This window comes from Halichoerus grypus, chromosome 8, assembly GCF_964656455.1.
Source record: "Halichoerus grypus chromosome 8, mHalGry1.hap1.1, whole genome shotgun sequence".
Classification (NCBI taxonomy): domain Eukaryota; kingdom Metazoa; phylum Chordata; class Mammalia; order Carnivora; family Phocidae; genus Halichoerus; species Halichoerus grypus.
This window is the reverse complement of record NC_135719.1, coordinates 141,078,615-141,106,427: the sequence shown is the minus strand read 5'-3', so window position 1 is coordinate 141,106,427 and position 27,813 is coordinate 141,078,615. Positions and strand designations below refer to the sequence as shown.

Here is a 27,813-nt window from a genome sequence, read left to right as displayed (position 1 = left end):
TGATTTTTAAAAAGATTTTATGTGCTAGCAGCTTGAATGGCACCAGCAGAGAGATCTGCGGGAAGGAATTCCAAAAGACTATATGACATAGAAAGATTGGAAACCTTTAAATATTCTGCCAGGTAAGAGACAAGATCCTTAAAAAAGACCTTAGGTTTTAAATATGGCCCCGGAATGTTTCCAATGTAAAATGGACAGACTCCTCTGTAGTGAGGGGGGATTAAAGTAGACGATCTTCATAGGTCCTTCTAATAATAAAAGCAAACAAAAAACTAAACTCTGAAGTTGTGTGTAAAGTGTGTGTCTGTTCCCATACTTAGGTCCCTGCTAAATGAAAATGAGTACAACTCAGCACTCAGAATTTTACCCGGTACGCCAGGTCACTGGTAGATGAAGTAAATGCTCTAGAGGGATTGCTGCAATGGACGAAATTTGGACGAAAGTCAACTCAGTTCAGCAAACATTTGTTGATCCTCTTCTGAGGACCAAACTCTGCTCTAGGCTCAAGGGTTAGTAAGATGAATAATGCACAGGACTCACCTTCTCCTAACTAAACCCCATGAACTTTAATGTGAGTCTAATTAAGAGCTAAGTGGACATATGTGGACTATTCAATGCTGATACAATCAATTATGGTAACATAATCTCTCCTCTCCTGTGCATTAAATTAATTGAAGTTAAACACCTAGGCTAATCTCTGCCTTTGGGAATATGTACAAAACTCTATTGAAATCAGTGAGAGTTATGTGCCATGCATGAAAACCACGGGACTATTACTCTAAAAATGCAATCCTGACTCAAATGAAGCAGCTGGTACTTCGGGTTGCAGATTTTAATCAAAATAATAATAATTCTGACTTCCTTGAGAATATCCAAACAGAAGGACAGAGAGTTACTCTGTGAGAATTCATCTCTAATTCTTTCTTCGTGTTTCTTTTCAAGAATCTGGATTCTGAAGGCTAGAAGTGTTTCCGAATGTAAAAATCGTCAAAAATGCAAAGGGAACCATCTTGTTAGTGAGTAGAAAATCTTACCACACCAAATACCCAGACCATCTCATTTGTCTTGAACTAATAGTATAAATAAAATGAAGAAATATAAATATGACTGGTATGGATATATATACCACCAGTGAAAGTAGTCTATCATAACTTGGTCCAACATGCGGGACAAGAGTTTTAAGTTCTATATTTCCAGTAAGCAAAAGAAATGAAAGAGTTTTGAGTTGTTTTTTTTTGTTGTTGTTGTTAATGCTGAGGTAGGCAAAGAGAAGAAAGAAACTGCATTGGGTTCAGCCCAAGAGTTGAACCTATAAGTACTAAAGTCCAACCCATGACATGTTACCCTGCTTAGGGTTTTCACTCTTCCTCCCACTACATGTGAGTGTATCCTATAGGCTGTCAACTCTGCTCTGACCTGCTGCTATCCACAACAAATTGCTAAGTGAGAGAAAGAGCTAAAACATCTGGGAATTGAAATACTGTCCACGTCACTTTAAGTATAGCTCAATTTAACTTCCAAAAAATTGGCAAGTCTTTGCAGGAAGCACTTCCTTTCCTCCCTTAATCTCAAGGACAGCCGAAACTAGGCTATGGACTCAGAATGGATGCTGGTATTCTCAAAGGCCAAACCCAAGTTTTTATGAAAAGAAGTGTCTCTATCCCATGATAACTAGTAGTACTAGGGAGAGGCAGTGTCGTGTAATTATTGAGTGTGTGTTCTGTGGATGAGGACCACCAGGGTCCAATGCTGGTTCCAACACTTACTAGATATGTACCTTTGAGCAGTTTATTAAACCACTCTATGCTTTAGTTTCATTATTTGTAAAATGGGCGTAAGACTACACTCATTTCATAGAATTATTATAAGGGATTATATGAGATGACATGTAAAGCACTTAGGACAATGCTTAACACCTATAATTACTAGTATTATCACACACTATGGCTATGATAATGATGATAATGGCAGCTATTTTGTTACTATTACATTAGGAGTAGTTGCTGATTTGGTCTCCCTTTGAAAATGGACTCGGCTCAATTGCATAGAATCTTCTCCAACAACTACTTGAACAAACTACCTTAACATCAGTGTTACCATTAAAATGTTATCACCCATGATCATATCCAAAGATCCATCATTCAAGAAAATGGAAACTTCATGTCTTGCAAACATGACTTCAGTATCCCAAATTTCCCAACCTTCTGACACAATGACAAAGACTTAAGCAGTAGGCTTCAAAGTGCCAATGGGAACCTCAATTTCTTTGCAAAGCGAATTCAGACTTTGCTTCCTACTAAAAAATGGCTCTCACTTTGCAAACTCCCAGAATTTGTGATAAAAGAAAGCATCTGCCATTGAGAACCCTGACCTCAATGACAAAAAGGAGAATTCAAAAGAGCAGAGTCAGATGCTTGGTGTATACACTTAAGCAGATTATCACTATGAAAACTGAACAAATGCTTTCCCCTGCAATTTGAAAAGAAGAGAAAATCGCCCCTAACAAGGTCCTCGACTTAGTGGGCAAGTATGAAATCCATGAATCTGATAAACAGAATCCCTTTAAAAGAGAACAGGGACACCAAGGGTTTTAAAGAAGACAAGGTATTCCAAAGAGTAAGAAGAACAAAGAGCAGGGCTGCAGAAGATCGGTAGCTGACTTGACGGCATGAAGCTTCTTTCTGCAAAGCTGAGCCTCGGTCCACTGGAACCTCCAGGACCACCAGGGCCACGCCCCTCATTCACCACTGGTGTTCTGTCCTGAATCCCTATCTCACAAAAATGCTACTAAGAAACAGCAGCAAGTCAATTTTTGTGTTTCCAAAAATCAGATCTGGAGCACGAAGATCATGGTCACTAATGGAGAGACCGAGCCTTAGAATTTAATGGAAAGGGAAGTGCTCCCCTCCCTTCTTAGCAGTGATTTCCCAAACACCTGAGTGGCTCCCCTCCATCCACTTGTTTTTCCTAATGAGAACTGTGAAGGAGATAGTTGCCTCCCATCTCTGTGTCACAGTCAAAGCAGCCAGGATGTGTTTCCCTAGCCTTGTCCCGCACAGAGTGTCCACATCAATTGTCAAGCATGTTGAACGCTTGAAGTGGCGCAGATGGTTATTTCCATAGATCGTACTTCAAGAAATAGGAAATACTACAGATGAACCTAAAACGCTACTTAATTCTGATTTTCTTGAAGACTGTCTCCTATTCTTAATTTTAGCAACGTAAATTCTCCTTCCCACCCCACTCTACGTTAGTGCCACACACAGAACCTTTTATCACTGTACAAATCTCTTGAGAAGATGTAAAATGAGGGAAAGCAGACTGTAGCCATGCAACCCATTTTTTTTTTCCAGTTAGGCCTGTGATCTGATCTGCTATATACACCCAGAGAACCTGAGTCCAGACTCTTCTGGCAGAGCACAAGAAAACAGAAGGCCCTTCAAAACTTTTGAGTTCGGTAAAAGTTTAGGTCCCAATCAATTCAGCAGTACTACCTAATAATTCTTTCGAAGTACAGGATATTTTAAAGCTTACCTTAACAAGGTCTGAGAAAAGTATTTCAGGGTGTTTGCAATATCTGTCCCTGAAGGTACAGGATAAATGTTGTGAAGAACCCGGTTATGATATTCCTGTAAGTACCGGATCTTGGAAGCAACTAGATAAAAGCAAAACAAAACAAAAAAAAAAAGAAAAATCATCTTGTAATATGTATTAGGTACACAGTTTGTTGAATTTTTTTAATGATTAGATACAGGAATTTAATTAATATTTTATGGAAAATATGTTAAATTTTTACTGGAATTCCATGATAGAAACCATTTAAAAGACCTTTAATTTCTTATCATTGTATTAAGCACACAAAACTTTTTTAGTTATCTGGCTTAATATCCTATTCACAAATTATCTATTACTTTTTTTTTATCACTAAGAAAGGCAGTACTCCAAATCATTTTATAATCACCCCCCAGTTAGCTTATTATTAGCAATATAATAATAGATATAAATCTCTGCCACCAGAGAATTATATTTAAGATTGCTGAACTAAAACTGAAGGAGAAAACTCAAAGGCCTTTCAACAACACTCCAAAAATCCTAAAATATAGAGAATCTCTTGCACAATGGCATCAGTCAAAACCAGATTTTTAACTCAATCAGTGATCATAAAAGCATGTAGCGTGTTTAATGAATGTTTGAACTGTGAGAATATGTTAAGAGGAGAGTAACTTGGTGAGTATTAAGTAAGAATATAATGATCGGGTGGTAATAAAAATATAAAAAATGCATGTCACATTTTTCTTCCAAGGAGTTTCATAAATTAGGAGACTTCCTAATAGCTTTTCTGAGCAGGGCTGCTCAGATCTTCAAGATTCAGGAGGGACTAAATGGGCTTGTTTAACCTCCTAGACCTACCTGGAGTCACCAGCATTGTCCACATTCCTGACCTGACCTTTGACCTGGCTGCAGTGAATGGCCCAGTTCTAGTCATTCCTCTTTGCAAATCCCAAGGGGCCATGATGATCACCGTCTCTCAGGTCTCCTCTTCCACAGAGCTCTCAACACTGTCCATTTTGTCCTTTCAATCTTTACGGCTACAAGGGAGCCTTTTAGGTGGTATGGCTCACTGTCAGCAGTTAACAGAAGACATATCAAGTCCTGGAGAAGCAAGATCTTGCTGTTCCCAACAGCCCATGGAAACAAGCTCCTGGATGCATTCTAACTGAAATGCTGGCATAAGCAACTTAAGAAAAGTCAAATGCTTTTGACAGGTGTGGGACGTAGAATCACCGAATGATGAAATATCAAAACTGGAGGGACCTTAGGGGCCTTTTCCCAAAACCATTTCATTTTAAACATGGGGAAAATGAGGCACATAGGTTGTAAATGGCAGAGCTAGATCAGAACTTACACCCTCGCCCCCATCCTGTGCTCTTTCCACTGTGACATACTCTAGAATACGACTCTCAGATGAAATCAATATGAAGATAGCGGGTGTTCGCTGCTTGATATCAAAGCAATTCAATTCCCAGCTGTTACTAGGTTAATCATTGATTCTATATCCCACATATACCATTGATCAAATCTACCTTTTCTCCCTCCTACTACCTGCACTATTTCCATAATATGGTTAGCACTTCCCCACAAAAATAAGTCTAGATTCCAGATAATAATACCTTAAGTTTGTATAGCACATCACCTCTGAAGAAAGCAACAAGTTTATATCCATTGTCTCAACGAAGCCCAAAAGTATTTGGTTGTAAGTAACTTTTTTCCTGAGATAAGGTAAAAAGAAGTGATACTTGAAACTGTTTCAATTACATAATTTATAAAAACCCATTTTCTTCTCAGTGTTTTTGATCTCAGTGCTGTTCACCACCTTTTTAAAAATCATATGACAGGGAACCCCCATATTAAGTCCCAGATATTTGAGATCTGTGCTAAACAGCATATGCTTTCTGCTCACCCACCATCACAGTAATGCTTTGTTACTATGACTTTCCTCCAGCTTTAATATTCAGCAGATTTCTGTCAAGTATTTCAGGAATACCATTAATCATTCCACCACCTAAAAAAGGTGTTGGTGGTACAGGCTGTGGACAATAAACTCATGTGAAGAAAAAAGCCATAGATCCCAAACTCAATGCTTGCTCATAATTCAAGAGCTACAAAACTGTCACTACACAACAATGACAAGCATTCAAAACTGTGTGTGAAATGAATGAATATTCTTTTTAAAGTTCCTTTTGTTAAAATGCAGCAGTGGCTCCTTTCAACAGGTATCCAAACATGCAGGGGAGAGGAGAGATAAGAATCACTCCCTACTTTGAGACCTCTTAATATTTTACAAATGTCACATTGCATTGTCTTTATGTACTTACCTGTTTGTTTGCTATACCAGGTTGTCAGTTTCTTGAAGGCAGAAACTATATCTGACTCCTGTCTCTATCCCAAACCTAACACACTGCCTGGCACTTGGTAGGTACTTGATATATTTGCAGGATAAATGAACAAATGAATTATCATTTTGATAATACCCCTTATCGCTGGGGGGGAGGGGGGTTCTGCATATATACATCTCTGTCTCCCACACTAGATTGCTGACTTTTTTTATTCCTATGCCAGACATCTAGGAGATGGTCAATAAATAACTGACTAGTGAAGATGGAAACAGGGAAGAGAGAAAGAAGAAAAAAGATAGTGATGAGTAATCATGAAAGACAACTTCCAGAACCGGTTGGAAAAATGCTCAAGCTAATTTTTACATTGGCGAATGCAACAAAATCTTAGCAGTGGTAGATTTATTTAACTTTCATGTTTTCAACTATTGGAGAACATCCAGAAAGGTCCCTGACATACAGTAATTTGTAATTGTGCTGAGGATGTGAATAGAACTCATCTACCTTTCAACTTTGTACACACACACACACACACACACACACACAAAATGGTCATTTGGCTGGTTGCTAAGCTCATGTGAGCAACCAGCAGGCTCACTGCAGCACAGAGGTCTTATTCTTTACTCAACAATATACCTGAATATTGCTGCAGAAGCTCAGATAATTGAGATATAAGCAAACGATCTCCAAGCTCAACTGACCCCCAGACTACCTTTCTCTAGTAAGCTCCTTCTTCTACCCTCTCCAATCACTGTTTCATCCCTCTCCATATTTTCCAAAACTCCCCCATACCCACTATTTTCCTTACACTTTGTTATGGACTGTTATGGACTGCGTTGTGGCCCCCACCCCCAAAATCATATGTTGAAGGCTTAATGTCAAAACTTAAGGCCTTTAAAGTGGTGATTAAGTCAAAATTAAGACCCTTAGAGTAGGCTCTAATCCAGTGTGACTGGTGCCCTTATAAGAAGACATTAGGATACAGAAGAGACACCAGGGATCCGTGTACACAGAGAAAAGGCCATGTGAGGACAGGGAGAAGGCGGCCATCGGGAGGCCAAGGAGACAGGCCTCAGGAGCAACCAAACATGCCAACACCTTGGTCTTGGACTTCTGGCCTCCAGGACAGTGAGAAAATTAATTCCTGTTGTTTTTGCCACCTAGTTTGTGGGGCTCTGTGATGGCAGCCCTAGCAAACTGACTAATACATCACCACAAAGGAAATCCCCCAAGAGTGTAAGTCAGAGCTGAGTCCAAGCTCTGAAATCAAACAGTTCTGGATCAAGACTTTGGCTCTACCTCTACTTAACCCCCGTTTCCTCAACTGTAAAATAGGGATAATCATACCAACCAATTCGCAGTACTGAATACTGTGAATATTAAGTCCCTGTGCCAACCACTTAGCATAGTACCTAGTACATACTCAACACAGAGCAGACAGCAAAGCTTACCCGCATCTCCTTCTTTCCTTTTCCAATCAAACTTCATCAATGGGACCACTAGTGCTCTCCCTCCTACTAAGTCATGTCCATAAGCATTCAAATAAACTCTAGAATGTCCCTTGTTAAAAGGAAACAAAAACCTCTCCCTTGACATTCCCCTCCAGCACTGGCCTCTCTCTTCAGAGCCAAGATTATAATGAGTTGTGTACACTCTCATTCTCCGTTACTTCCAATTCTTCTACTCACTCCAGTCAGTCATGCACCTCCACCACTGCACTGAATCCCCTTCTCCCGCCATCATATGGAGCCTCCATGTTGCCAAATCCAATGGGCACTTTCCAGTCATCATTTTACTAGGCCTTTCAACACATTCCATACAGCCAATCCCTTCCTCCTTGACACTCACCCCCACTGGCTTCCCAGCAACCCCACATTCTCCTAGTCTTCCCCCTCACTGCTCCACTGCATCCTTTCAGGGAGCATTGCTTGATGTTTAATGTCAGAATTCCTCAAGGCTCAGTCCTAGACTCTCTGTTCCTCTCTCTCTCCAGATTCTCTCCACAGCCAATCTCATCCATCCATAGTGCCTGCAGCACGATCCATGCCAACGACTCTTAAATGTGTATCTCCGTCCCAGACGGGTAGCTCTTCTGAGTAACAGACCTCATCTATTCAATGTCTCCCCTTAGTAAGGTAAACATGCTCCACACTGAACTCTTATCTCATCCCTTACCCCTCAAAAAACCAACCCCACCATCTATGCAATCTACCAAGTCACTCCAACAAAGTATTCTGAAAATCATCCTTGACAGCTCCTCTTCCCTCTCCTCACACCCTCAACCCAACCTGTCACTAAGTCCTGTCAATGCTACCACCAGAACATACCTCCAATCTGTTTTCTGTTCTTTATCTTCACTATCATTACTGGGCACCATCATCTCCCAATCAATTGTGAAAGCCTCCTTACTCATCTCCCTAGTTCTCTCTTGCCTCTCTCCAGTTCCTTCTCCTCAGAGCAGTCAAAGAGACCTTTCCAAAATATAAGCTACTGCATGCAAATCCTTCAATGGCTGCCCATTGCCCTCAGAACAAAATCCAAAATCCTTAACATATTATATACCAGGTCCCTGCCTACTTTCCAACTTCATGTCATACCTTAAGAGCCAGACATATTGGTTCTTGCCCCAGTTTTCTGAACTGGTCAAAGCTACTTTTTTGCCTAAAAACCTTTATATGTGCTTGTCCCTCTTCCTAGAATGCTTTTCCCTCTACGTCTATCTGGCTAACTCCTACTTCTACTTCAAGGCTGACTTAAACTATCGCTTCCTCATGGAGGTCTTTGCTGACTTCCCTGTCTAAATGGATTCCCTTTCCTCCACCCTCATTTTCCTCCGTCATAACACCCTATTCTTTTTTCTTCCACAGTAGTTAGCACAACTTTTAATACTCATTTGGGTGATGTTTTACTGTCTCTCCCAAGTGGATAGTAGGCTCCAAGAACTATGTCTCTTGTTCTGCATTATATACCCCCAAGTGCCCAGTGGATGTTGAAGTTGCTAGGTCCTACAAAGGATGAAAGGAAAGGAGGGAGGGAGGAGGACAGTGGCTTTTCCCAGTGATCAAACTTTCTTTCTTTATGAAAATAGCCAAAAGGCCAACTGTTAAAGCTGTGATGAAAATAAAGAAAACATGAAAAGGAGTCTGAGAAAGTGATGAAATTTATCCAGGCATACATGCGTCTAATCTCTGCTCTGCTGTTTTACTACATCCCATCCCCACCATTTCCTAGAAGTTTTGCTACATGTTGAGAGAAAGAGCCACAAAAGCAAAATTTGGTCATTCATTTTAGGCAGGGATATAAAAATACTTTAACAAAACTGGGATCCTATATTAGTTTTAAATCATTTTTTCTTTAAATCTTAAGCATTTTCCTATGTCACTAAGTATTTTTAATAGCAACCCATTCCTATTTTTATATTTGTATCAGTCTATGCTTATTATAATAAAAGTAAAAAGTTCAGGTAAGTCCAATGAAAAAAAATAAAAATTATCTAAAGACCCACTACTCAGAACTATGGTTAACATTTTGGTGTTTATCCTTATAGGAAATTTTCTCTGCATAAATACACATTTACGAAATTGGGATTAGACTGTATATAGTTATAGAATCTGCTTTCCTCGCTTTCTATATCAGAAATACATTTCTACATGATCGTTTTAATGTACGTACATTTTATTTATGTAAGTAAATTGTAATTTTTTTTCACCGATCATCTATCTGTGAGATTTGGAGTTATTTTCACTCTTCTAGTCAATGTTGTACAGAATATCCTTTCAAACACGTGTACAAATCTTTAGCTATTTCCTCAGAATACATTTTTAGTCACAGAGTTGCTGAGTCAAACAAGAAATACTCATTGTAAAGTGTTTGATAGGGGGGTTGCCTGGGTGGCGCAGTCGGTTAAGCACCCGACTCTTGGTTTCAGCTCAAGTCCTGATCTCAGGGTGGTGAGATCAAGCTCTGAATCAGGCTCCATGCCCAGCAGCACAGAGTCTGCTTGAGATTCTCTCTCCCTCCCAGTCATGCTCACTCGCACTCTCTCTCTCAAATAAATAATTTTTTTAAAGCTGTTCAGGGGCGCCTGGGTGGCTCAGTCAGTTGAGTGTTTGCCTTCGGCTTAGGTCATAATCCCAGGGTCCTGGGATCAGGCCCCGCATCAGGCTCTCCACTCAGAGGCGAGCCTGCTTCTCCCTCTCCCTCTGTGATCTCTCTCACTTTCGCTCTCTCCTCAAATAAATAAATAAAATCTTTTTTAAATAAATAAATAAATAATTTTAAAAAGCTGTTGGTAGGAACAGAGGCACTTTCCTTCAGAAAGACTGTTTCTCTTTATACACCAGTCATGTACCTATGAATAATAATGAACAACGTTTACTGAATGTCCACTATTCATCAGGTGCTCCATACATATTATTTTTGATCTTCACAATAACCTTTTGGAGTGGTTTTTATCACTGAATAAACCAAAGCTCAAGAGTAACTGACTCGACCAAAGGCACAAGCTAGTAAGTGGTAGACCAGTTAGTTTCACTGGCTATAAGCCAGGCTTCTCCACCGGGCCCCAGTCTTCTTTAATTACTTTTACTAGCTTAATAATATTTAATTTTATGGTGTAGCATGAAATATTAATACTGCCCCTATTTCACTGTTTGATGACTGTGCTATGCCTAGTATTTCATTAAGGAACACTACAGTGAACAGATGAAATATTAACCTAAATGTGTTTTTAAAAAAACACACAAAACAGAACTTGTTTACTTCACTGGTCCCACAGTTTTCTCCTTGAAAAATCAAATCTCTATAATCCTTCAAGGCCCACCTTCAGAGTCACACCATTCATGAAGCCTTCTGCTTGACTCCAGCCATTATCACCACTCCCTTTTCTGACTGCTCAGAGCACTCACTATCTGCCTCAAAAATTCTGTCACTTCATTATATAAATTTGTCACTGATAATAAACTGTTCCAGATGGTTCTAAATTAGTTTCATGTCTGCAAACTTAGTAACCCTAACAATACCTTAAGAACTTTGAGGATACAAAAGAAAAAAAGAACTTTGAGGATACAACTGTGTTAAATATCATTTCAAATTCCCTTAGAATTTGTCACAACGCTAGGTGCATAGCAGATGGTCAACCTTAACACAGTGGTTAAAATGGATTAAAAGTTTAAATGTCAACTATGTTTAAATGTCAACTACAAATAAGTCATTTCTAGATAGAATGTGTTTGTGTAAAATGTAAATAATGCAGAAATTTTTTCATGATTTCTTTTTTTGGAAAGATTTATTTATTTATTTGAGAGAGAGTGCACATGAGAGGGGGAGGGGCAGAGGGAGAAGCAGACTCCCCGCTGAGCAGGGAGCCCGAAGCGAGACTCGATTCTGGGACTCCAGGATCATGACCTGAGCTGAAGGCAGTCACCCAACCAACTGAGCCACCCAGGCGCCCCTCATGATTTCTTTTTCCTCCCGTCTCTCATTCAATAGAACTCCAAATAATCATTTCCCTTGATATATTCCAAAAATTTTTAAAGGTTCTTCATTATCATTTGCAGAATTGACTCATTTTTTTCTTCAAACAGGCCGCTCATTTTCCTTTTCACTTGGACCCTAAACACTGTGGGCACCTGTCATGGAGCTATCACAATGTCCTGCGGAGAGCCCTGGGACACAGCGTCAGTTCCCACCTACACCTAGGTGTGACCTCAAGCAAATCATTTAATATCTCTGAGCCTCAGGGGTTCTTGTTTGTTTGTTTTGATTTGTTCTGTTCTGGTTTTGCCAAACAAGAAATTAAAATAATACTTCCCCCACATTCATTACAAAAGCTGGTGATTACTATCCTAGATTTGAAAGCAGACCCCCTAATCCCATCTTATTTTTTATTGGTTTCTTCTTCCACTACATAAAGTGCAAGACTTTATGGGTTTGCTGTCATTGCTCCCTTTGAAACAATTCATCTGCTTTTCAGCTAAGCCTTCACTGAGAAATGACAGATATATAGAGAGGGCTGGACATACTTTACAAATTTGGAATACTGTAAATATTTACTGCAATGGTTAAAGTTAAAAATTATGTCTGTGCCTTTTTCATTTCTTCTCTTGATTAGAGTATCAGTAAGGAATCAGATATCCTTCTTATTCATCTTGCATGTCTTAATTCACCATTTTTGTGTCTCCCAGGTCCAGAAGATTCTACTTGTTGGTCCATAAGGTTGTATCTATAAATCATCTCTAAATAAAATCTACTCTCTGCACCAACTACACTGACATCACCTTAATTTAAGCCTGCAAAATCTCCTAGATTATTGCTCTGACATACAGACTGAAATCCTTACGGTCCCTTTTTCACATGATCTTCCAGAGTCATCTTTCTAAAATGCAAATCTTCCTCATTTCCTGCTGGTTGAAATCCAAACAATTAGCTAGAAGAGTCCAACATGAACAGATCCCTGCTCATCTGTCAAGCTTCATCTGTCTTTTCCATATGTATCACACTTCAGCCATAACGACTTGCAAAAACCCCAATTCATAATGCCCTTACTCTTCCATGGTTTTGCACACTAGTCTCTCTACAAGAACGCAATCCATACTTGACTGTTTGGCCAACTCCTAATAATTCTTCAAAGTTCAGCTATAACCACTTCCACTGTAGATAACTAACCCACCCTACCACAAGATGCATCTCCTTTGTGCTTTCCTAAAACACAGGGCTTCCCTCTATCATAGCACTCACCACTATATGCTATAGTCATTAACTCACTCACAGTCTCCTTCACTAGGCTGTCAGGTCCTGGGGATCAGAAACTGTCTCTTTTATTTTTACATATCCAGAATTTAGTAAGTGTCTGGTTCTAAATAAATGTCTGATGAATGAGAATGAATGAATGAATTCATATATCACATGATTCTTGGTACAGCAAAGCTGTTTAGAATTCATACTCCTTTCATAGACTAGTTTTGGATCTTGGTTATGACACTAATTCCCTCCCCCTCTTCTTCCTATTTCTTATAAAAAGGACAATTTGTATCACAAGAACTACTGTATCACTTTCTTCCAAAGTCCCAATTCCACCACTAGCCATTTGGGGGTCTGGTTGAAAGGTGACTGAAGGGGGCACCTGGGTGGCTCAGTCATTAAGTGTCCGCCTTCGGCTCAGGTCACGATCCCAGGGTCCTGGGATTGAGCCCCACATCGGGCTCCCTGCTCGGTGGGAGGCCTGCTTCTCCCTCTCCCACTCCCCCTGCTTGTGTTCCCTCTCTCACTGTGTCTCTCCCTGTCAAATAAATAAATAAAATAAAATAAAAATAAAATAAATTTTAAGAAAAAGAAAGCTGACTGAAGGACTGAGGATGGGCTTGTGTCTACAAAGACAGAGAGAGCGTAAAAGACTACTTATTCCAAGAGTGAGAAGGATAGACAGAGAGCCCCACTCTAAAGAATTAACTGCATGAAAAACCAGGCATGATCTTACAATCATGGGACAATACATGCCCTGCTCTCACCTGGCCAGCTCAAGGAACAGAGTTAGGACCGAGAAATATAAATAGTCCTCATCCTCTGAGTCAGTTTCAACTGGAGATTAGAACTATGTACCTCTAGGTGCAAGAGAGTGAAACACCCTTCATACAGGCACACCCTTAGGAAGGATAATTGGGAAAAATTACTTTAGGAGGAGAACTGGAAAATATACAGGGCCTGGCACAGCTAAAATTGGACCCATTCTATTCAGAATGAGTTAGAGTCCCTTCCTCTGCTGCATAAGGACCACGGAGAACTCCCAAGGGCAGCGGTGCCCAGGCTACCCCATTTGAAGACATAATTTGAACCTGTGATACTGGTAAAGATTCAAACTGAGAGAACTTTGGTTGTAAGATAGGGCTATACCAACATACTAGAATTTGGAGTCTTGTCTACTGCCCACTGAGCCTAAATTTAGCCCATCACATTTAAAAGTCCTCATTAGTATCTAACTTCTGTCTATCCTTTATTTTTACATGGAGCTGTTGGAGGTTGGGTTTTGGTCTTTTTGTTTACTTTTTACTATCAAAATTTTAAACACATACAAGTAGAGAGAAAAATAAAATGAAGCCATGTACCCAACACTAAACTTCACTATCATATTTGTTTATTCATCAGATCATTCCACTTATAAATACTTAAGTATAATTGCCAACTAAAAAGACACTTATAATCACAATACTACTATCACATCCAATAAAATTAACAAATAAATCCCTTAATATCAGAAGCCAAACAAGATTTGCGAAAGACATTTCATAAATTCCATCTGCACCCCTTCCTCATTCCCTTCTGGTATCACAACTTCAGTGTGCAGTCACCAGGCTCCTAAGGAAGGCTTGAGAACACAGAGAATATGGGCCTGTGGTCTCTGTATTCCATTTCTGCCCCACATCCCAGCTCCTCCAAGCCTTTCATTAATTAATTCATTATACATCTGTAATTTTCTACAGCTACAAAAGTCAACTCAACCCTCTTCCTCACTTCACCCCCAACAACTGGAGTTTTTCCACACAGAAAAAAAGTTCTACTTTACATATAGAAAGATAGAGGAACCAAGAGTTTAAAACATATAGAAAATTAGGGTCAACTAAAACTAAAACCCAGCTGTCATTTTAATTTGGGCTCTTCTACTTACTACCTATGAAAACTCAGGTAAAGTAATGAACTTCTCTGAGCCTCAATTTCCTAACCTATAAAATGGGGATAATGATATCTATCTCACAGGGTTGCTATAAGGATTTTTAAATATTACATAAATAAACTACTTATCACAATGACTGGCACATAACAGACAATAAATCGCTACTGTAATTAGCAGTTACATGTGTGATCCTTCTCCTTTCCCTTTCCCAGTCCAACCAATACTGTGAACCTTAAAATGGAATAACCGGTGGAGTAAAGAAAACACAGCAGTGATCTTTCATCAAAAAATCAAGCATAACCACACACAAACACACACACATAACCTATCACTACATTTGGTATTAAAATCCAGTTTTATATTCAGAGACTTATATTTTTTAAAGAATAAAAATTAAATCTAGCTAATAATAAAGACATTCCAAAATGGAGATGTGGGCAGAACAACTGTTTGGGAGGTCTAGTGAGAAACCAGAGTTCTTCACAAATCCTTGATAAAAGAATGATCTTTCTTCTTTGAGGAAGATCATACTCTTCAACTGAAAGCAAAACGTCATAAAGATACAAACGAAGGGTGATGGAAAGGATATACCTATTTAGAGAGCTAAAACAGTCAAATATCCCCTCAAAAGCAAAAACATGTCAGATGTCACAAATTTCACTGTCTATTTGTCCAAGTATTCACATACTTACATATATGTACTTCAGTCGGTTTTGGTTCCAGGTGGCAAACTTTACCTGGACCTTTCAGCAGACAGGGGAGATCAGTGAAAAACACTCCCATTCTTTGGCAAGTGATGCCAACACCATCAACATCATTACATTGTAGATCATCACATTATCATCATCAATTACCTTTAGCATAGCCATTTACACTTTTCAGAGCATTTCCACAGACATTATTCAGTTACATTTTTGAGCAGCTAACTTGTAAGAAACAGTATGTCAGGAGTTGTAGGGAATTTTAGACATCAAGTAAAAGTTAAGCAGCAAAGGGGAAGGAAAAGGTATCAGTATTCTCACTTGTTTATCAGATATTGAATTAACACCCACTATGTGCCAGGCACTTTGAGGTGTGGATAAATAAAAAATAAAAAAGATATAATCCTCATCCCATGGGTCACAATAATCTCAATAATAATTCTAAATTCTGAGTGTTTACTTTGTGACATAAACACAAAAATAATAGTTATATTATTATTATTATTATTCCCATATTACTGATGAGAAAACCAAGGCTCTGGAGAGGTTAAGTAACTTGACCAAGGTCACATAGGAGATAAATGATAAAGCCACTTTCTGACATGTCACCTATAAAGAGAAACAACTGAACTAGTTGTCGCCCACCATATATTTTTTAGCACATTTAAAAAAAATAGATACATAAAATCATCTAATGCTTTCATGCACGAGTTAGTGAGACCTAACCACTTGCCAACTGGAGAAAGTCTTTTTTTTTTCCCCATTTGGAAAAAGTCTTAACATGAAAATATTTCATTTGCCAGAAATGGGACATTTGTAGTAAAAAAAAAAGGGGGAAAACAATTTATTTGAGTCAAAAGAGAATATTGCTGTTCCAGTTTCTACCGGTCAGGAGAGCTTGTTCTAGAAACCATGAAAGTCCAACTTCGTGGTGTGATGGGGAAAATGGTAAGGGCAGTGAAGTTTCTTCACACTGAGTGTTCCGTGGATGTTAGCAATGGTTTGACATGGAATATGGAGCCCTATTTTATTTTAACACCAATCAAGTTAGATTACAAAAGTTTGTTCTTAGAAGTTTATTGGACAACCTCCTCAGATCAAGATTTCAAAACTGAAGAACCTAAGAGGCCAAATTTTAAGTACCTCCCACCCGATCCAAAGAGTGACTCACAAACTTGTACCTTCCTTCTGGTGTGACAAGACATCTGAAGACTGTACTTGAAACTGCCAGGATGAGGGTGGGGAGGATCAGGAGTATTACCGATTTGTTCAAGGAAGTATAAATCCAAACATAGATTTAGCAGATGAAAACTAGAGAATGTTTTAATCTCTCACTGCTAAACTGTACTGAGCTCTCTATAATCATAGATTTTTCAGGAACTGAGGAGCTATTTGGTAGAAATTAAATAATTTCAGAGATATACAGAGGCTGATGACTATGAATCATACTTTAAGTTTCTACATCTAAGTGCAATACTCAAGACATATCTGAATTATCAACCATCTCTCCAATCAATGTGGCTCCATTTCAAAAGAAAATGATTACACTGAAAATAAATTATACTGCCTAAGAAGATACAGATATCTCAGAATTGCCTAAATAAGATGATGAATTATACACAGCACTGTCTTGAAATGTAAATGTCTGGTTATGTGGGGTAAACTCGGAAATATCTGGGATCCTGCTTTCCTGTTAAAGTACATTGTCTTCTGTGACAGCGCCAAAGTCCAAGCTGAGATTCATGACCAATCGGGAGTTAAAATTCAGACATGCTATGACTCAGAATATGTGATACAATACTCAAGAATAATTCAGTCCATCACACATTTTCTCTAACTTGACTAAAACTGAGCAACAATTAAATATAAAATCATAACTCTTCAGAGACTCTTTTTAAAACTCTTAAAATTATAACATTTCTTTAGTATTTACTACGTGCCAGGCACTGTTCAAGCATCTTAGCCTTTTAACTCTTGTAAACCTCGCAAGTCTATAAGGTAGGTGCTACTTTATTCCCCCTGCCCTTCTTTCTTCTACATATGAAAAAAAATGAAGAATTTATTATCAATTTTTTTAAATCATGCAGTCTATATATAATTTGTTCCTTCACTCATTCAGCAAATGTTCCTTGGGGGGTCAATGATGTGCCAAATACTGGGGATCTAACAGTACATGAGACAGCTACAGCCCCTGATCTCATAAATCTTATGGTAAAGTATGAAAGATAAATCAGGAGGGCAAAAAATTGTTCCAAACATCTATAAAGAAACACACAAGGGCGCCTGGGTGGCTCAGTTGGTTAAGCGACTGCCTTCGGCTCAGGTCATGATCCCAGGGTCCTGGGATCGAGTCCCACATCGGGCTCCCGGCTCAGCGGGGAGCCTGCTTCTCCCTCTGACCCTCTCCTCTCACATGCTGTTTCTCTCTCGCTCGCTCTCTAATAAATAAATAAATAAAATCTTTAAAAAAAAAAAAAAAAAAAAAAGAAACACACAAGAAGAGAAAAAAAAAAAGAAACATACAAGGAGCTACAATAGAAAACAAGGCGACAGGAATGCTTTCTTTACATAGGGTGGTTTGGGAAGTCCTCTTCTCAGAAGAGATTATAGGTAAGTTAAGACATAAGAATGAGAAGATGCTGGACATGAAAAAGTGGGAGAAAGTTTCTGGGTTAACACCACAAAGTGAACACAACATCCAACTCATAACACCTGGAATGCCACCAAACTACAGTAAAAGGATTTTTTTTAAGATTTATTTATTTATAAGAGAGAGAGAGCAAGCAGGGGGTGGGGGGGCAGAGGCAGAGGGAGAGAGAGAGAATCCTGAGGCAGACTTGGCACTGAGCACAGAGCCTGACACGGGGCTTAATCTCACCACCCTGAGATCATGCATAACCTGAGCTGAAACCAAGAGTCAGACGCTTAATGAACTGCACCATCCAAGTGCCCCTAAAAGGATTTTTTAAAGACAAGAAGAAAGGGACAATAGGCAACAAGACACACAGCAACATAATTCTGGAAGCTTGAAAGCCAATAGACAAATAACAATTGACTTAGCAGAATCCCAGGCCAGCAGCAGGCAAAGCTGAGAACCAATGATGTGCATCTCAGAATTCCCAAAAGGTACAGAGCTGGCAGTACCAGATGGCTCAGGTGCTAGAGGTGTGGGGCAGGAGTGGGAGCTATAACAAGAGGGACTGGCTGAAGGCTATTTAAGAAGCACTTGGGTCCCTACATTTTCTCCCCTACCTCATCTCTGAGAGAGTACCTCTCCCCAGCTCAGCAGATCTGAAGTGTATTGTCTAAAGAGAATTTACACCAGAGGGCCTCTGGAATGGAAGAAACTAAACCTGGCTGAAGACCGAGTAACTGACCTATACCAAGGAAGTATGGTGGCTATATGAAGTGTGAATACAGAACACGGAACCAAACCAACCCCTGCCCCCCAACACCTAGCAGTCAGACCCTCACCTCTTTTTTTTCTCCTCCCTTCTGTGAATCTGACCAATCAAAGAGGAAAGACCTAAAGATAGACTGTGATATGAGCGGCTCCCCAATAAATGGCTCACTGACATGCACAGGTTAGCTTCGTAGCCCCAACTCTTAACCATGAGCAGATAGCAAAGAATGCCCAAGCATCTAACATGGAAGACAGGACAGAAGGAACAGAAAAATCAACTTGGAGAAAAAGAGTCTATGTAGAAGAAGAAAAGCTTTAAGACTATTTTTTAAAGATTTATTTATTTATTTATTTGAGAAAGAAAGAGAGCACAAGCAGGGATGGGGAACAGAGGGAGAGGGACAAGCAGACTCCCTGCTGAGCGTGGAGGCAGATGTGGGGCTCGATCCCAGGACCCTGGAATCATGACCTGAGCCAAAGGAAGATGCTTAACCCACTGAAGCCACCCAGGTGGCTCAAAGAAGAAAAACTTAAAAAAAAGAAAAAAAACTTCTTACTATCGAAAGATGAGAGACTATGCCCATGAATGAATGTTGAGGTGTTATAAAAAAAAAAAAAAATACACAGAACAGAACAAAACAGAGTTCTTATAAATTAAAAAACACAATCTAGGAAATTAATAATAATTAACAGAGGGCTAAAAGATAGAGTTGAGAAAATTTTCCCAAAGTGCAGCAGAAACTGACAAATTAAGAGAAAAATGATCAATCCAGGAGATCCAACATCAGAATAAAGGAGTTCCAGAAAAAGGCAATAGCAAAGCCAGATGGGTTTAAAAATCATTAACAAGGGGCGCCTGGGGGCGCCTGGGTGGCTCAGTCGGTTAAGCGTCTGCCTTCGGCTCGGGTCATGATCCCAGGGTCCTGGGATCGAGCCCCGCATCGGGCTCCCTGCTCGGCTGGAAGCCTGCTTCTCCCCCTCCCACTCCCCCTGCTTGTGTTCCCTCTCTCACTGTCAATCTCTCTGTCAAATAAATAAATTAAAATCTTTAAAAAAAAACAAGGGGCGCCTGGGTGGCTCAGTTGGTTAAACGACTGCCTTCGGCTCAGGTCATGATCCTGGAGTCCCGGGATCGAGTCCCGTATCAGGCTCCCTGCTCAGCGGGGAGTCTGCTTCTCCCTCTGACCCTCCCTCCTCTCATGTGCTCTCTCTATCTCATTCTCTCTCTCAAATAAATAAAATCTTTAAAAAAAAAAATCATTAACAAAATTAGTTAAGAAAATTTTAGAAAATGGCAGATTAAAAAGACCCATCACAATAAATAAAAATAGACTCATAACAAGGCATATCATAGTGAAATGTCAGAAACTGGTGACAGAGGAAATATCCTACAGACTTTTAAAGATTTTTTTTTAATTTACATCAGAAATCAGAAGGGCTTTGGATTTCTCAAAAACAATACTGGAAGCAAGACAAATAATGAAGCAGTGCCTTTAAAACTCTGAAAAAAATATTCGCAAAGTAGAATTCTATACTCAGGAAAACTATAAATCAACAATAAAGCATGTTTAGACATTCATGGTTTCAAAAAATGTATTTCCCATGCATCTTTTCTCCTGGGAAAGACCCGGTTGTGCATGAGCACAGAGGGCCGTCAGTCAGTATGAAAGCACTATATGTCGTTCAAGAGACCGACTGCTGAAAGATGTCATCACCAAGAGCCCCACAGCCAATATACTGGTTTTTTGACCCAAAGCAGAATGCCTGAGGGACTGCAGCCCAGATTCTCTTTGTTCTTGAGTCAATAAAGTTCCTATTCTCTTCCAGTCTCCTGAAACAGCTAAGGACACTCATTTTGCTCCCAAAGACATGTTCTTCCTCGACCTACTTCTAAGAGCTAGAGAGAGATCATGTTGATCTTAAGTAAAAAATACAGAGTAACCCACTCCCTCATCGTATTTATGCCAAAAGTCTAGTACTTGGCACACACTGCCATATCCACCAAAAGCTCCAACTGTGGTGAGCCCTGCTTTCCTTGGACTCTCTCCTGACCTTGCTCAGTGATGTCCCCAGGAGGGGCTTTCAAGGGTACCAAATTTACACTGTGTCCCAGACACTCTGTTTGGTTTATCTTCATGATATGAGAGAGGGCGCAGAGTTCTGCATATGATTTCAAATGAATAATACCTACCCATGTACCTACCACCCAGATTAAAAGGCAGTACATTCTCTGTATCTTACCTGATCCAGCTCTAATTTCATCCCCCTCACTCATCATAGAGGTCAATACTTTTCTAACTCTTCTGTCAGTCTGTCTCTTGGCTTTCGTTATAATTTTATCCCCTGAACATGTGTATAGTGTATATAAACACTATATTATTTAATTTCAAAAAATTGAAGAGCAAACACAAACCCACGGGTAAAAGGAAAGCACAATATTGCCATTGATTTGGACCTTCCCATATTTACAGGTTTTGGTCGTCTCTTAATGGCAACAAGAAAAAAGAAAGAGTAAAGGGGCTCTTGAAACGTCACTTTGACACAGGCATAGAGAGTGGATGAACAGCCACAGCCTGGTTCTTAAAAGCAGCAATCATTTATTCAAGGAATGGATTTGAAATACCAGAAAATAGGATTTAAAAAAAAAAGTCAGTTGGGGCACCTGGGTGGCTCAGTCGGTTACGTGTCCAGCTCTTGATTTCGGCTCCCAGTTTGGGATCGAGCCCCACATTAGGCTCCGTGCTGGGTGTGTCATCTGCTTGAGATTCTCTCTTTCCCTTGGCCTCTGCCCCTCCCCCCACTTGTGTGCATGCTCTCTCTCTCTCTCAAAATAAATAAATAAAATCTTTTTAAAAAATCAGGTTAAGTATGCTAAAAGAGGAGGATTCTGGGAAAAGTGCAATGACAGTCCACTGTTTTTGAATCAACCTAAGTCTCTCCATTAAAAACAGGCAGATCAATGAGGATGACAAACCCACAGACTGGCTGACAATATCTACAACAAAATTAGGGGGCAAGGTGGCCCCATGAACCAATTCTGATAGCTACATGCCCATATGGTATCAGCATCCATGCTGGAAGACCCCAAAGGAACCTCTGATGGTCCTCTGGACAAGAGAATTCCCAAATTGTCCACAGATACTCACTAGAAACTGTGGTGGCCCAATCTGAAAACCGAAGTCAAGGCAAGGAGGGTGTTCTTCAGGTAATAAGATCTGATGGTGATGATGGAGCAGAGTCTCAGCTCTAAATACTAACAAACTAAGGCTACCCTCAAGATAAAGCCCTGTGCTCAGAAGAAACTGCTGGGAATAGAATTCCAACTGAACAGTGTAAGGATATAAGATGCAGAAATGCAAAAGAAAAAGAAAGTACAAATAAAAGTGGGGATGGGAACCAAGCAAAACAGTTTTCAGAAAGTACATGAGGATATTTTGTTATCACTTTGCAAAAGCAAAACAAAAGAAAAGAAGAGGAGCCCTAAATTTATCCTGACCCCTCCTCTCCCCCTCCTGAAATTATAGGAAAACTCACTTTGCTTAAAAAATGAGCAACAGAAAATCCCATATGAATTTATCATAGGAAAAGAGAATAAGGACCAGAGACATATGCACAAAGAGATGAAAACTGTAACCTAATATCTCAAAATAAGCTAAAGGAAATTGAACTGTGTTATTGAACACACTGAAATTAGGTGATTAGAGAAAAGAAAGATTTTGAAAAAGGTGAAAGATCTCTGGAGAGAACTAAAAATAAAAAAAAGATTTTTTTTATGTGTGTTTTTTTTAAGATTTAGTTATTTATATTAAAGAGAGAGAGCGCGTGCACTATCTGGGGTAGGGGCAGAGGGAAAGAGAGGGAGAGAAGCAGACTCCCCGCTGAGCACGGAGTCCCACGAGGGGCTCAATCTCTGGACCCTGAGATCATGACCTGAGCCGAAATCAAGAGTTGGATGCTTAACCAACTGAGCCACCCAGGCACCCCCCAAAAAAGTTTTAAAATGAAGACTAAACCAGCAGAAACATAGGAATAAATAAGCACAATGGATAATGCATAAAAAATAAAACATGGAAAGGAGAGATTCTTAAAAATTAAAAAGAAATGAAGCGGCTTTGGGTTATGATAAAATAAACCTCTACCAACAATCCCTCTTCCTCTCACAGAAAACAACTACAAAGCTTAGACAAAAAAAAAAAGAAAACTGCCTGAAAGTACAGGAGAATGGACAGACTCAGTCGGCTAGGGATTACCAGCTGCCAAGAAAAAGAGAAGACAGGCAGCTAAACCAGTAAGTTCCCATCGCCATGGCTTTTAGCCTGAGGCTAAGTGCAGTCCATGCAGCATGCACAGTGGTAAAAGCAGACACAGAAAACCCACGATCTTTCTGGCCTGGGGAACCAGAGAAGAAAAGAAATGCTGGTAAACCATGCATCGTGGTGAAGCAAGAAGGGGAGCCGCACCAGACAAAGAGCTGGACGGGGGACCTGCAAACTCCGAATATTCACCTCCCTGACGGACACCTGAAACACACAAATACAAAGCAGACTCAAAGCAGCCTACTCAAAGGCAAAAGACCCGAACAGAGTAAGAAGTTACGCATATGCAACAGAGTCTGCAGTCCAAGCCCAGCCAAGAAAATGACCCACTAAAATAAAGAAAACACCATTCATCAGTGGGGAATGACAGAATCCAAAGTACCCACAACTGAACATTTATAATGTCCAGGATACAATTCAAAATTATCCAATGTACGAAGAACCAAGAAAATGAAACACATTCTGAGAAGAAAATCAGTCTAGCTTCATCATGAAATGAAACAGATGTTGGAACTAACAGGCAAGGTATATGCAACTGCTTTATAACTATCCTAGAAACAGTAAAACAAAATGTGCTTTCAGTGCATGAAACTCTCATCAGAGAAATAAGAAGTCTCAGCAGAAAAATAAAAATAATTAAAAAAAGAACAAGATGGAAATCCTAGAAATGAAAAATACAATTTCTGAAATAAAAAAATTCACTGGCTAGACTTCACAGCCAAATGGACATGACAAAGGAGAGTACGTGAACTTGAAAATAGACCAACAGACAGTCCTCAAGGTTAAAGAACAGAGAAAATAAAAGAAAAATAAAAGACTATGGGGAAAAATGAACAGAGCCTCAGAGACCTACTAGATAATATTACACAATAAAATTATGGATGTGTAATTGGAAGGAGAGGACAGAAAGAATGCAGCAGAAAAAATACATGAAGAAATAACAGCCAAAGATTTCCCTTGCCAACAGAAACCCGTATGATATTCAAACTGTTGAAAGCCAAAGATAAACAATGTATCTTGAAAGCAGCAAGAGAAAAACAATATATTACATATATAATATAGACCTGTTGGGATTGATGGCTGAATTCCCCTCTGAAACATGAAGGCCAGATGAAATATTATCCTTAAAGTACTTAAAGAAAAAAAACTGTCAAATCAGAATTTTATATTCAGTAAAAATAATATTCAAGAATGAAGGCAAAATAAAGACATTTTCAGATGAAAGAAATCTAAGAAATTTGGTCACAAGCAAACTTGTACTACAGAAAAGGCTACAGGAAGTTTTGGGGCTGATGAGAAATGATACCAAATAGAAACCTGAATCTTCAGAAAACAATGAAGAACATCGGACATAGCAAATCTGTGGTAAATACAAAAAAGTGTATTTTCTTTTTCTTCTTAATTTCTTTATTAACCAAAGAACTTTAAAAGTAAAATCATAACATTGCCTTGTGGGATATATAACATATGTAGATGTATTACATATAATAACTATAAAATAATGATATAAGAGGCCTCTAAGGTTGCAAGATTTCTATATATTAAGTAATGTACATAATTGTATGTTAACTGTGAAAAATTAAGGATGTACATTTAAACTTTTTTTTTAAGATTTTATTTTTAAGTCATCTCTACACACAACATGGGGCTAAAACTTACAACCTGGAGATCAAGAGTCATACGCTCCACCCACTGAGCTGGCCAGGCACCCCCAGGATGTGCATTCTAATCACTGGACAACTTTTACTTAAAAATGTGAAAGACACAGGGCGCCTGGGTGGCTCAGTCGTTAAGCGTCTGCCTTCAGCTCAGGTCATGACCCCAGGGTCCTGGGATCGAGTTCCGCATCAGGCTCCCTGCTCGACGGGAAGCCTGCTTCTCCCTCTCCCGCTCCCCCTGCTTGTGTTCCCTCTCTCGCTGTGTCTCTCTCTGTCAAATAAATAAATAAAATCTTAAAAAAAAATTTAAAAAAATCTTTATAAAAAAAATGTGAAAGACAATACCTAAGAAGCGAATGGAAAATTTTTAAAGACTGTAAGGAAAGGAATGGGAAATATATGCCACACAAACAGTAAACAAAAGTAGGCTGGAGTAGCATTATTAAGATCAAATAAATAGATTTCAAAACAAAATATATTAATAAGAATAAAGAAGACACGGGGCGCCTGGGTGGCTCAGCCGTTAAGCGTCTGCCTTCGGCTCAGGTCGTAATCTCAGGGTCCTGGGATCGAGCCCCACATCGGGCTCCCTGCTCGGTGGGAAGCCTGCTTCTCCCTCTCCCACTCCCCCTGCTTGTGTTCCCTCTCTCTCTGTGTCTCTCTCTGTCAAATAAATAAATAAAATCTTTAAAAAAAAAAAAAAAAAAGAATAAAGAAGACACTTCATAATGATAAAATAGAAGATTCAACAAGAACACATAACAATCATAAATAAGTACAAACCCAATTAACAGAGCTTCAAAATACATGAAGCAAAAATTGACAGATTTAAAGGGAAAAAACAGACAATTTCATAATCATAGTTAAAAACTGCAATACGCTTTTATCAGCAACTGACAAAAAAGAGACAAACAGCAAGGGCAAAGATTTGAACACATCACTCAACAACTGCAGAATATTCATTCTTCTCAAGTACATATGGACTATTTACAGTATAGACCACATTTTGGACGATAAAACAAGTCTCAATTAATGCCAAAAGATGGAAATCATATAGATTATGTTCTCTGACAAAAATGGAATTAAGTTAGAACTCAAAAACAATAAATAAGATAACCAGGAAAAAGCCCAAATATTTGGAAATTAACACAATACTAAAGAAACTTGGGGGGGGGGGTCAAAGAAAAATTACAATATAAATTAGAGAATATTTTGAACCAGCAATTATGAAAATACAACCTCTCATAATTTGTGGAATGCAGCTAAAGTAAGGTATACAAGGAAATCTGTGGCTTTACATGCCTATGTAGGAACAGCAGAAAGGTCTCAAATCAATAAGCTTTCACTCTAAGAAACTAGAAAAAGAGCAAATTAAATCCAAAGCAAACCAAAGGAAAGAAACTGTATAGATAAGTGCAGAAATCAATAAAATAGAAAATAGAAAAACATTAGAGAAAATAAAGTTGAATGATGGTTCTTTGAAAAGATCAATAAAACTGATAAACCTCTAATCACACAAGTCAAGAAAAAAAAAACAGAGATATAAATTGCCAATATCAGAAATGAAAGACAGATATAAAAAAGGATAAAGGGATAAAAGGGATTGTTACAAATAACTTTATGCCAATAAACCAACCACTGGACAAATCTGACAAATGGACAAAATAGACATATTCCTTGAGAGACACAAAGAACAAAACTATAAAGAAGAAATTAAAACAACAATTACAAAAAACTTGAACACCTCCAAATCAATTAAATTGAATTTAAAATTGACTTTCCCACAAAAAGAGGAAGGAAAAACACCTTTCAGGCCCAGTGGCTTCAGTCGTGGGTTTTGTCAAAAATTTAAGGAAAAATGAATATCAATTCTATACAAACTCTTTCAGAAAATATGGAAAAGGGGAACACTTCCCAACTCATTTTATGAGGACAATTTTAATCTGATTTCAAAACCAGACGAAGATACTACAAGAAAAGAAAACTATAGACCAGTATCTATAATGAACATAGATAGAAAAACACTTAACAAAATATTAGCAAATGGAATACAACAACATTTTTTAAAGATATACATAATGACCAGATGTGATTTATTTCAGGAATGCAAGGTTGGTTTAATATTGTGAAAGGCTCAAAGCTTTCTACCTAAGACCAATAACAAAGCAAAGATGTCTACTCACATAACTTTCATTTACATTGTTCTGGAAGTCCTAACCAGTGCAATAAGGCAATAAGAAGAAATAAAAAGCGTAATGGTGTGTGTTGAAAATCTTAAGTAACCCTCCCAAAAAAGTTACTAGACTTATAAGTAATGAGCATTGCAGCGGTGCAGAATATAAGATCAACATGGAAAAATTAGCTGTGTTTCTCTGTACTAACACCAAATAATTAGAAAATGAAACAACTCCACAAAAATACTGAGGAATAAATTTAATGAATAATGTGACAATTGCCAAGACATTACAAAGGGAAATTAAACAACACCTAAATAAGTGCACATACATATCATTCCAAGGATCAGAAAACCCAGTGTTGCTAAAATAGTAATCCTCCTCAAACTGATCTACAGGCCAAAATCCAGTAAGTTTCTTAAGAAAAAAATGACATGTTGGTTTTTAGAGTTATATAGAAAGAAAAGGACCTAAAATAACTAAAATACTTTGCAAAAATAAGAATAAAGTTAGAAGACTTATACTACTTGACTTCAAGCCTTGCTATAAACTTACAGTAATAAAGAGAGTATGCCACTGGCATAAGGATAGACATATAAATGAATAAACAGAATGAAGTCTAGAAATAGAGCCAATCATATATGATTGGTTGATTTTCAACAAAGGTACCAACATAATTCAATGGAGACAAGATAGTTTTTTACAACAAAGGTGCTACAACTGGATATTGTATATGGAAATAATGAACCTCAAACCTTACCACTTTCCAAACATAAGGATTGACTCAAAATGTTCACAGACCTAAATGTTAGAAATTAAACTATTATATTTCTAGGAGAAAACCTTTGTGTCATTAGGTGAGGCCAACATTTCTTAAACATGATACCAAAAGCACAAATGGTAAAAGAAAAAAAACCTGATAAAATGGACTTCATGATTTGAAGGTTTCTCTTCTCAGAAGTCATAGTTAAGAACACACAAAGGTAAAGCATAAACTGG

At 38.6% G+C, this 27,813-nt stretch overlaps 1 protein-coding gene across 13 annotated transcripts in view; it reads right to left on the bottom strand.

Annotated features, from left to right (window-relative positions):
• The window catches only part of UNC79 (unc-79 subunit of NALCN channel complex), a 239,798-nt gene that overhangs the window by 198,615 nt on the left and 13,370 nt on the right, over positions 1-27,813 (bottom strand). For 10 of the 13 annotated variants that reach the window (XM_078054133.1, XM_078054136.1, XM_036071599.2 and 7 more), the window contains exons 1-2: positions 4,411-4,647; positions 3,535-3,655 (exon numbers count right to left, since the gene is read on the bottom strand). In XM_078054133.1, coding sequence (XP_077910259.1) covers positions 3,535-3,655; positions 4,411-4,513 — 224 coding nt within the window. In that variant the 5' untranslated portion in view covers positions 4,514-4,647. Of the gene's footprint in view, positions 1-3,534; positions 3,656-4,410; positions 4,648-27,813 lie in introns of those variants that run through there. The other 3 variants (XM_036071607.2, XM_078054135.1, XM_036071606.2) reach the window with 1 other exon arrangement.